This window comes from Neodiprion pinetum, chromosome 4 (genome assembly GCF_021155775.2).
Source record: "Neodiprion pinetum isolate iyNeoPine1 chromosome 4, iyNeoPine1.2, whole genome shotgun sequence".
NCBI classification, from domain to species: Eukaryota; Metazoa; Arthropoda; class Insecta; order Hymenoptera; family Diprionidae; genus Neodiprion; species Neodiprion pinetum.
The window spans coordinates 27683576-27694291 of record NC_060235.2 but is presented as its reverse complement, the minus strand read 5'-3'; the positions used below and the strand labels follow the sequence as shown (position 1 = coordinate 27694291).

At 36.9% G+C, this 10716-nt stretch overlaps 1 protein-coding gene across 2 annotated transcripts; it reads left to right on the top strand.

The window, feature by feature from the left end:
- The first annotated feature begins 889 nt into the window (after window positions 1-889).
- On the top strand, window positions 890-9987 carry LOC124217067 (pyrethroid hydrolase Ces2a). Of its 2 annotated transcripts, none has more exons than XM_046622326.2 (6): window positions 890-1358; window positions 3450-3735; window positions 4067-4252; window positions 4914-5681; window positions 8334-8637; window positions 9047-9987. In XM_046622326.2, the coding sequence occupies exons 1-6, from the start codon at window positions 1083-1085 to the stop codon at window positions 9438-9440; spliced, it is 2214 nt and encodes a 737-aa protein (XP_046478282.1). In that variant the 5' UTR covers window positions 890-1082; the 3' UTR covers window positions 9441-9987. The 2 variants fall into 2 exon arrangements, with proteins under 2 accessions (XP_046478282.1, XP_046478281.1); XM_046622325.2 differs by having other exon boundaries at window positions 891-1358; window positions 8331-8637.
- Window positions 9988-10716: the final 729 nt, after the last annotated feature.

The window sequence follows — 10716 nt, the reverse complement described above, 5'->3', positions numbered from 1 at the left end:
TAAATAGTCAACGGTAAGCGCAATTGTGATGCAATATTTACTCAACTGCGGTTTTCTTCTGGAGTCAGAGCAGTTTTAGAGAAATTTCAATTATCATTTAATTATTCAATACTTATTACTTCGGCCGGACTCCGATAATAATCTTGTAATATATTCAAAGTTTTAGACAACTTGAACCGTGAAATAAGTAAATGTATTCGAAAACACATAAGTATTACGGCGTATATTATCGACCACTTGCGCCGTGCTTGCTGCAGCCATACATACAGTTGTGTGAGCATCAAGAATCAGACCAGATAAATGTAACCGTAAGAAAGTTCCTTAAGCACCCACGGGCACTGACATTTTTAGATTAAATAGGGAAGTCAACGTTCGAATAGCTCTTGGAGCTAAAAAGAAATCTGTGAAAAACAGCCTTCCAAAAAACGGTTATAATTTCCCGGTCATGATTCAGTGTCGCAAAAAATAAGAAGCGATGAATAACTGTTAGAGTGTGGAGTTGTGTAAAGTGAGACTATTTCAAGATCTTTATCACCTTATTTTTTATTTTCTTCCGTTACATCTGAGACTAACAGCTGCCCGTATAAATTTCTATCAGCATTTGTAATTTGAATGTGTTTAAGCCTGTGCTTTCATGTCTTCGTATTCTTTGAATACTTGAAGTGAAATTGAATAGCGATTAAATACCGCTTTCGGTGATAAGTTTTTTTTCGGAAAAACAAACGTTTTATTCCACTATACAAGCTTGTAATAAATTCTATTGCTTTTTGTAATCACACTCCAGACAATACACGTATACAGGAAACCGAGAGCAATGTGAAATCTACTCTATAAAAATAAAACGACAATTAGGCCAAGGTGGGGATAGATGATGAAGTCCTTTTATCAGAGGCAGTTGGGAGATCCGAGGACTCATTCTAAAATAAGACTGAACTACGGCTATTCTTGAAAGTTGACTGTCATTATTCGTCAAAGTTTTACAACTCTTTAACATTGCAAAAAAATTAGTGACCAAAATTTTTATAACCGATTAATCAACGTCATATCGGTGAAACTAATCAAACTTATATTACTTACACACGATGCACAAACATCAGTGCAGCGTTATTCTTTTAACTATAATCATTGTGATAGCTGAGTATACGGCAGGTGATCGCCTGTCTCCTTTATTAAAAAGGCGAAAACGAATTGTCGGAGGGATCGAAGCTGCTCAGCCACCAGAAGATGATCCCGTCGTATTTGTCAGCAGAAACGAGCGAGATGCCCGGATTTATGGAACTCGGGACGAGGGCAAGGGCTTCTACGTATTTCGGGGAATCAGATTCGGAGAACCCCCAGTTGGTCGGCATCGATTTCAAGTATGCGGTTGCATCGAATGATGAGTACCTAAGTCAATTAGTTCACGGATCACTGCATTACGTAACACAAACCATAATTACTATATTCATCATTCTCAGAATTCCAATCATATTTGGTCTCCATAATTAACTTATACTGAATTCAGATCGAAATGACACCATTTTCTAATGGAGGGAACAATGAATGATAGTTATTCAAGATTGATGACGTATAATGGCATACCAAAGTAATATAAGCGGATGAATGCTGAACCTAATTATCAACTCATTTAGCAGAAGGCAATGACCAACAACTCCCTGCCTCATATGCTATTAATATCCTACAATATTACTTCACAAAAATTTTCACTAATTATATAATGTATAAACATGCCAGCCTTCGATGAATTTCATCTATCAAGCCAACGAGCGAAATAATGTGAACTTTACTCTAGCATCTATAATGACATTTGACCAAGCCACAAGAGATTGGTTTTAGAATAATAAGATTTATACAGCTTTTAGAGAATTTGGTCATAAGCATCAATTTCGTTATAGGTGCTAAGTCGTGTACATGTATAGTATATTACACCGATAACCCTGCAGGGGACGTTTCAGTTCAAGTTAATGTGGGCCTTGGGATAGTCGATCGTTTAACGACCATCGTAAAATGCAATGCTCTTCACTTGGACCGCTTATATCGCTCCACATCCGGTTGGCACACCCCCGCGATTACATACCTACTGGCGTAGATAAATCTTATATCATTACTGTTTTCATGGTCTGCATGAAATGCGTCGTATCAAAAGCCTATTTTTTCACACCAAAATGGTGTCCCGTAAAATGGCTGCATCATTTTATAAGTATCGTTGTCTGTCAATGAAAAGAAACACACAATAGAACATATACAATATGTTCGTACGATGTTCTATATCAAATGAAGCTGGGATAATCAGATCTAGAACTTGATTCATCTTTATAATTCTATATCATAAGCGTAAAAGAAACAGCGATATATTAGAAATTAAATTTAAAACCCCACACAATTTAAAGTCGCAACTAAAGATTATGAGTTTCGAATTTGCTTGTATGTTACCACAATTCAGAATTAAATCTTATAGAAATGCGTCCAAGAGTTTTAGACGTACGACTTAAAGTGTGTTATTTAAAAGTATAATAGCCAATATTCTCTTTCACTACCATGAGAAAGTCAAATGAGTACAGAGAATTATGTATTTATATTGAACGTCAATTGGGAATAAGATTTATAATTTATACATAAGTACAACAGAAATGGAAAACAATAAATATTACGTATATCCTCTTAGTCAGTTTCCGTTTCAGTTACGATTTGTTGTTCGTACTCTAAAATTATAATCACCCTATTTCAAATCAAAATCAGGCTATCTCCGCAGCCAGTTGCCAGTTTCCGTTACGTGTTTAATTGTCCAAGAGCCTCGCCAAATGGAGATGATATAATGCAAGGCCACCCAAAGGCGACCCATGCTTCATTAATTTATTGTTAGCTACGAAGCAGCGTTACGAACAATCCGAGAATTCCGCATCCTGCGTTGCCTATTGTTACTATTGTTAGGCGCTGTTACCGAGCAGGATGAAAACTGGCCGATAATCGAAATCCAGAAATCTGGATCTCCGCTCCGTATTTAAACCAATATAGCAATTTAATATTCATAGAATATCAATTCACAGAGTATCTAATCTCCGTCTCTCTTGTTTCTCCTATTTCCATATTCCAAATGAATCAGACGCTTATACCTCACAAGGGTGACAAATAATGAACAAACTTAAAAGCATCGCAGAGACTTGCGAAAAGAATTGACTGAGAAAAAACGGAATACAGCAATACTGTGTTACCATGGTGGTTCTTAAATATGAAATCAGTGAATGAGAGAGAAACGAAAATGAACGAAGAAGCTAAGATAGAATTTAACGGGCCCTAGAAAATTCGACTTAATTTTTTATCGCTGATTGTAAACGTGCCAGTTAATTTCTCACTCAGAAGCTTGCAAGCTGTGTGATCGTAGGCCAGAGATCGGGATGCAATTAATTGTTTTCCATATTTCAACATCGCCGTGAATTGCGTGTTTCCAGAGACCGAGAAGAGTGAATTTGGAGGGTGACTTAAACGCGACGAAATGGGGAGCGCCCTGCCCGCAGCCAGATTCTTCAAAAGAGGGTGGCGTAATCGGATCTGAGGACTGTTTGTTTTTGAACGTTTTCACTCCCGCCTTGCCAGACGAGGGGGACGGTTACCCGGTTCTGGTATGGATTCACGGCGGAGGCTTCAGACGCGGTGCCGCCTGCCAATACGAGATGAGAAACTTAATCAAGAAGAAAATGGTCGTTGTCTCCATACAGTATCGATTGGGTTCCCTAGGCAAGCTGTCTCGCCATTCTTGACTTGAGATATTTTATTTTTATTTTTTGTCGTACGCTACGATCAGTGCATCGAATTTTCATTTTTACATATCCTCTCCATCGTTCGGCCAATCGGAATTAGTCCCTGAACAATTGAAGAGCTTGGAAACTATAACTTTATGATTAATATGTCAATTGCACAATTCTAGTTGAAATAGAACATCGATGCCCACAGATCACAAAAAAAAAAAAAAAAATGCTATTTCTGAACGTTGTGATCGGGGCTTTTCTACCGATAAGATTGAATGATTTCCTATTCTAAGATTAGCCACGTACACCTATTCGCACAGGATTCTTGAGCACCGGAAGCAAGGAGTTACCGGGAAACAACGGCATGTTCGATATGACTTTGGCAGTCGACTGGATCAAAGATTACATCGAATTCTTTGGCGGTAATCCGCGGAAAATCGTCGCTTTTGGACAAGGAACTGGAGCCAGTGCTGCTATGATGCTGTCGCTATCCAAACTGACGCAAAGTAAGATTAGAAGTAATTTACAAATTGTGTCCACACACTTAGAAAGTTAGCGCAGCATTTTGTAAGTCTCTTCAGAAAACCCATGGAAATATCAGTTGAAGCTGATTTTATACGAAGTTTCGAATTTCTCGGAATGCGCAGCAATTTGAAAAGCTATACCATAAGGAATATCTTAAAACGGAATCTTAAAGCCTTTTTTCAACATTTTTAGCAATTTCTTCAACGTTTCCGATGTTTTACCATGCATAAACAATCAATTTTGGTTAGTGAAACTGAAGAAGCTTTTTCTGCGATCCTTAAGCAATACCTAGACATTTTTTTCAGATTATTAAAAATTATTTTTGAAAGCAAAAAATCACTTCTGGGGTGAATTTCACTCTGTGTGACCTTTATGCGAGGTGTAACCGACTAGGGTTAATTAAGTTCCTTTGACTTACAATTTGATTTTCAACCGTTCAATTCATGACATTCTCGAGGGAATCGCCTCTGAGAACTGCCGACTCCTTTCCGTGTGAGGCTTCGATTCTTCGATGTAAAAATAAATTCAAACATATCAATGAACTAATATCAAGAAATATATCTTTTATTTTATTTTTTATAGTTATAAAAAAAAAGGATTAAACTCGCTGCTTGTTAAATGTTCGAAATAACTCGTTTTCAGGCCATTTCAGCGGACTAATCGCGATGTCTGGTTCCGTATTGTCCCATTTCGCCATTGACAAAGACCCGACGACAAGCGCGAAGGCTATCGCGATGGCGAACGATTGCCCGGTCGAGGATGTCTCGGAGATGACGCGCTGCCTGCAGGAACTTCCGCTGGAGAAATTGATCGACGCCGATTCGTCCCTGGAAAGCATCCGGGCATCGGTTCAAGGCTTCGTCGGCGGTTTGGCGGGAGTTTTGGGTCCGGGGCCCGTGGTGGAGGGCCAGGACGATCAGCGGTCGCTGCCTAACTTCCTGACCAGGCCGCCCGAAGGCTCCTTGGATCTTGGAGAGTTCCCGGAAATTCCACTGCTCATCGGCGTTGTGAAGGACGAAACTGGCGGCGCGATTTCCGGTCGTTTCCGCGAGGAAATTCAGGAAAAGGTGGACATGATCCCGAATTTCGTCGACAAGAATCTGGTCGAAACTCTTCAGGGAACGATACCGAGTTTCGGAAATGCTGAAAACCAATGGCAATTCGTTCCCGAGGCCTTCTCCAAGTATCTCAATATCCCTGACGGTACTCGGGACGAAGGGAACCTCTTCGCCAAGGTGGCCAAGGCCACCGGAGACGCGCTCTTTAACGCGCCAGCTTTCCTCGCTGCTGAACAATGGTCGAAGAAGGGCAAAGCCTTTTTGTACAGCTTTGATCACACCAACGGGAAGAATTTCGGCAAGGGATTTCTGCAAGGATTGCCGTTGGCTGAGGCGAAGGAAAATGACGGAGGTAATTGCGGGGCAGAAATCGTGAGATAGGCATTATTTTTAATTACTATATGCGTGGAAAAATCGATGCAGGAAATGGATTATCACATCGAGGCTTAAGGATGTTTCAGATGTGCATTTCAGTCAGAAAATGATGAAAGCGGAGAAATTCAGGAACATTTGAGATTTGAAATCGATAATTGAATTACGTTCTGATATAAGGTTTGATTGAAAATTATTTTCTTAGAACGGAAGAAATGTGAAAACCGTGAATTGAGGTCGATATCGTTCAAGGAGTAACAATTATAATCGGAGACAGCTCACATGATCGTGGACATTTTTTCAACGTCAGATTCGTAGAGTTAGTCCAATATTACAGTGAATTGTAGCTCATTTGGTTCGCGATAAAGGAATTCTATGAACAAATCATAATTAAGTTATAACGTGCGACCGATAATGATTTTACTTATTAGACGATTTGTAGATAATTCGATGACAAACAAAATGAACTTTAAGATTTGTTAAAACTGCGAATGTGGTGTACTTTTTCCATTAGAAAAAAGGGGAAACAGTAAAATATTTGAAATAAAAGAAAAGTTAATAATGGAGATTATTCATGTTAATCTTTTTTTTTCTCTTTTGGTGTCTCTCTACTCAGGGGAACTTGATTCGATCGTATTAGTCTAGCTCGCACTTGATCACTCGTCACTTCTTTGATTTCCAAAATCGTATCGCTTGTACAATTTCGGTGAATGCTCGGATGAGAATTTTGTTTCTTAATAGATTTCTTACATCACATTGGATGGAGTTGATTTGAAATAAGGTTAATAGGTTTTCTTTCATACTAAAAAATAACGACTGTGTTAATTTGAACTTATCAGGATGATTTTTCATACAGCTTCATTGTTATTAAATGTGGATATAATTCGGTAAAAAAACGTCTAGAAGTGATTCGATTTAGTATCCATTTACAAATAAAATGTGTTCCAAATTATTGAAATTGGACAAAGATTATACGTCTTTGGTATTGATATTTTTAATATTTATTTTCTTCAAACGACGCGCTCGGGTAATTACTTCAAAATTATACCTAATACCGGTTTCTCGATTAAAACTGTCCGTTACAAGATTTTTCTTATACTTTAAGGACAAGTTACTTTAATTGATTATTTATCTTTCTAGGCTGTGGAGCCAACAAATTTGCGCATTGTTTAATAATATTTGAAAGAATCTTCGTTCGTAGATTTTCGTACGAAATTTTTCGAAACACAAAAATGCATTGGTTCAATTTTTCACTCCTTAATTATCCTGATAGTAAAAAGTACGCGTCAGATCGTTCGCGTAACTTTTCTGCACGCGCTTCGTACCTGGGAGCGAGTGTAATTACGTCCGATAAAATGACTCGCGTTATATACGAGTTCCAGGATCCCAAATAATTACCGAGCAATTATATGTGTAGGTATATATATGTACATACGTATATACGTGTATATGTATATACAGGGTGGGGCATTTAAAGTGTGACAGAGCAATAGCACTCAAACTGTCGATGATAATGAAAAAAGTTTCACATGAAAGTTACATTGTTTGAAAAGGCCGACATACTGGACCATCCTATTATTTTTTCGGTGGAGGCGCTGAAGCTACGTCAAGGTCAACTCCACTTTTTTAAATAAAAACATGTATTTTTTTTCCACGATATTATTACTGACTTTAATATATATATATATATATGTATATATACGTACTTCCTGTGTAGCGCACAGCGAATAGCGTGTTAGATGTCATGTGCCTTAACGACTGCAGTTTAGAACCGAGGAGGACCGGTTGCAAAAACAATCTCATCTCACTGTGTTTGCTTTTTCTCTATGAAAATTACACGCCGGTGTAACACGTGCAACGTATAGGGATAAACGAGTATAAATAAAGTTAGGTTGATTTTTTTTTCCTCGTCATAAATTGTGTTCATCTTCATTTAATGCAGACTTCAGAAATATATGTATATATAGTATTAGAAATTTCACCTCGTTGCTGAGCGTAATTGAAAAGCATGCGTACGAGGTTATTTGAAAAATATTTAACCACATAAAAATCTGTTACGATAATTACTCGTTAAACGGTGATTCACCACTGTAACATTATGAATTACAAGTTGATATTATAATATTTTTGAAATAATGGATAAACGCGTTACGATTGCTGGTATGTTCATTCTGATTTCGAAAGCGGAATGAATACATTTGTTTGATACAAGGCTTGAAGAGATCAGAAGTTGTTGAAAACGCGAATAATCCACGATCGTGTATGCAAATGTATTCGTCGATGATAACGTGGTGCTAAATCAAAAGATCTTTTTATTCCGCAAAGGCATAATTCACTGTGACGAGTCACCGTATGCAGTGCGTAATTCTCTCGAACTATAAATTTACAGGATAGCAAAAAAATCGGATGATTATTGTAGATTTGTAACTTGCAAAATGAGGGAATCACTATTTATGCGATACTTCAATAATTTTCCACCGTCTTCCGCGTTCGAGGATTCAGTATTTGCTCACAACTTGATTACACAGACTTTTTAATTTTTAATTCAACGAACATGCGATGACACCATATTTGTTTTTTAACCAAATGCATGAAAACAACAATAATCAAAAATCCATCATGCCTGCAGCAGTTGCCAGCCACGGTGATGATTTGGGATACATTTTTGGGAGGAATTCTATTATTGGCGAACGACTCACCGACGGCGGTACAAACGCAGAACCTGTCGACCCCGAGGATGCGGAAGTCACCGACGTCTTCACGGAAATGATAGCGAACTTTGCGCGAAGCGGAGAATTGTCGGTACCATCCGCGAAGCCGGGATTCCCCGGCGGAAATTTGACAAAAATTCCGTCTTTCGCCGGCGGCAAAGATCCAGCAAAGACCAACCCATTTGTCAGCGTCACATCGAAGCCCAGACTTGTGGAAAATTTCAGGTTGCGCATAAACGATAAAAAACGCTAACCATGACGAATGTCCTTTACATAAAATTCTGCCGAGCATTGTGTCGCAGAAATTTGTGCGGCTGTTCAACCGAATGTTTTTTTCTTTTTCTTTTTTTTTTTAAACACTTACGATCCTAGCAAGAATCTTCATTCTTTTATAGCATATTATTTGAGAATTGGAAAGGATTTACATTCAACAATGCAGTAATTATAGCAAATTTTCCGTTTTCTTTTTTTTCTTTCGTTTTTTCTTCAAAAAATCTAAGCGTCTCTGTGACTTTTGAAAAAATGTCAGTACTACAAAAGGCAGTATTACATTCATTCCAAAAGTGAATACAGTTGAAAGTGTTTGTCAATTGACTGAGAAAAACGATTAAACGTGTTATATACATGCTTACAGATACTGTGAAATGGGATTGTGGACTGGATCGGTCGAAAGGATTCAATCCTCAACTTGCGGTCTGTTCAAAGCGAGCGTCGAGAGGGTGGAGAAGGTTGGCCAAAAGGCTCTGGGGGCAGTGATGAAAATTGGTCAGGAGACGTTCGGAGTCGGTAGTAAGGTTGCCGAAGACGTTGTCAGACCGGAAAAGATCGCCTCGGACGTTGAAGATACGGTGAGGAAAATAGTGAAACCCCCGGCGGTCATCGGGGGTGCAATTCGAGGTCTAATCCCCGGCTCTGGGATAAGCGAGTCGCCTTCCTCGCAGTCGGAAAGAGTCCAACATCGTCCTCTTCTGCCGTCCCAGCCGAATATCGGTAGTCTGATACCTCGGCGAGGATTTATAATCGGTTGACGGCCAAGCATTCGTTTATTTTCATACACGCATAGAGAAATTTCTAGTTCTCGTTATCACACAGTAATTGACTACTTACCCTTTTTACCATAACCAAAAAATATATAAAATATAGCCTATACACACATATATATATATATAAATATTATAATACAATACCAAATGAAATAGTTAACTGAATAAACAGATTTAACGTTATTATCACCGAAAAAGTTAGTACTGACAGTTGTAATCTCTAAATAGTTATCAGTAACAAATCTGTTCTTCTAATTCGAATATTTTATTAAAATATTCTAATAACTCTAATAAGTAATATTTACCCCAGTGCTGCATTCAAGTAATACCTTAATTTGTTTTTAATCGTTCACAGGATTATCGGTGGTATCAACAGTTATAATAGCAATAAATATAATATTTTCTTGTCATTCAAATATTTCACCGAAATCTTCTAGTAACTATGACAAGTGAAACTTTTCTCAGTGCAGGCTTCGAATAGTGCCTTGATTCTTTTTTAATGGTTCGAACGATCATTGTTTACTACTATTATTATTATTATTATTATTATTATTATTATTATTATTATTATTATTATTATTATTATTATTATTATTATTATTATTATTATTATTATTATTATTATTATTATTATTATTATTATTATTATTATTATTATTATTATTATTATTATTATTATTATTATTATTATTATTATTATTATTATTATTATTATTATTATTATTATTATTATTATTATTATTATTATTATTATTATTATTATTATTATTATTATTATTATTATTATTATTATTATATTATCACTACTATTATCATTATTACCAGCGCAACGACATTTTGCCGCGTATATAAAATTTGTTCTCCCCGTATCAGAATCAGTTATTGAGCTGAAATCACGTTTTAGAAGTGTGATATATTTAGTGCTAATTCACGTACCTGGAAGCAAGTCAAGAGAAAAGGATATCGTTTAGGCGAATGAAAATTAACTACATACGCATGGGATTAAAATAAATTATTTATGTAGTCGTGATTTCGTAAGATAGTTAATCCGTTTGCGTTAGGCGAATAAATTGAGATATAACGATCATTCCACTCTGCTTCCACTTGTTATATTTATATCCATAGCTTGCCATACGATTTATAGATAACATTGAATGGGAATAAATTGCCAATAGCAACAGGATCCAAACGTCCGATATTCTCGAATCACACTTTCTTGTTTCACCTTTGATACTCTGTTTGAATAGAATTTTATTCAATA

What these genes read in the sequence shown, in the direction of transcription:
- LOC124217067 (XM_046622325.2), top strand. Translation starts at nt 1,083, where the DNA reads ATGCACAAACATCAGTGCAGCGTTATTCTTTTAACTATAATCATTGTG. An exon ending in TTGGTCGGCATCGATTTCAA is followed by an intron (nt 1,359 to 3,449) that starts GTATGCGGTTGC and finishes GCGTGTTTCCAG; the next exon opens with AGACCGAGAAGAGTGAATTT. An exon ending in GGCGAAGGAAAATGACGGAG is followed by an intron (nt 5,682 to 8,330) that starts GTAATTGCGGGG and finishes TCATGCCTGCAG; the next exon opens with CAGTTGCCAGCCACGGTGAT.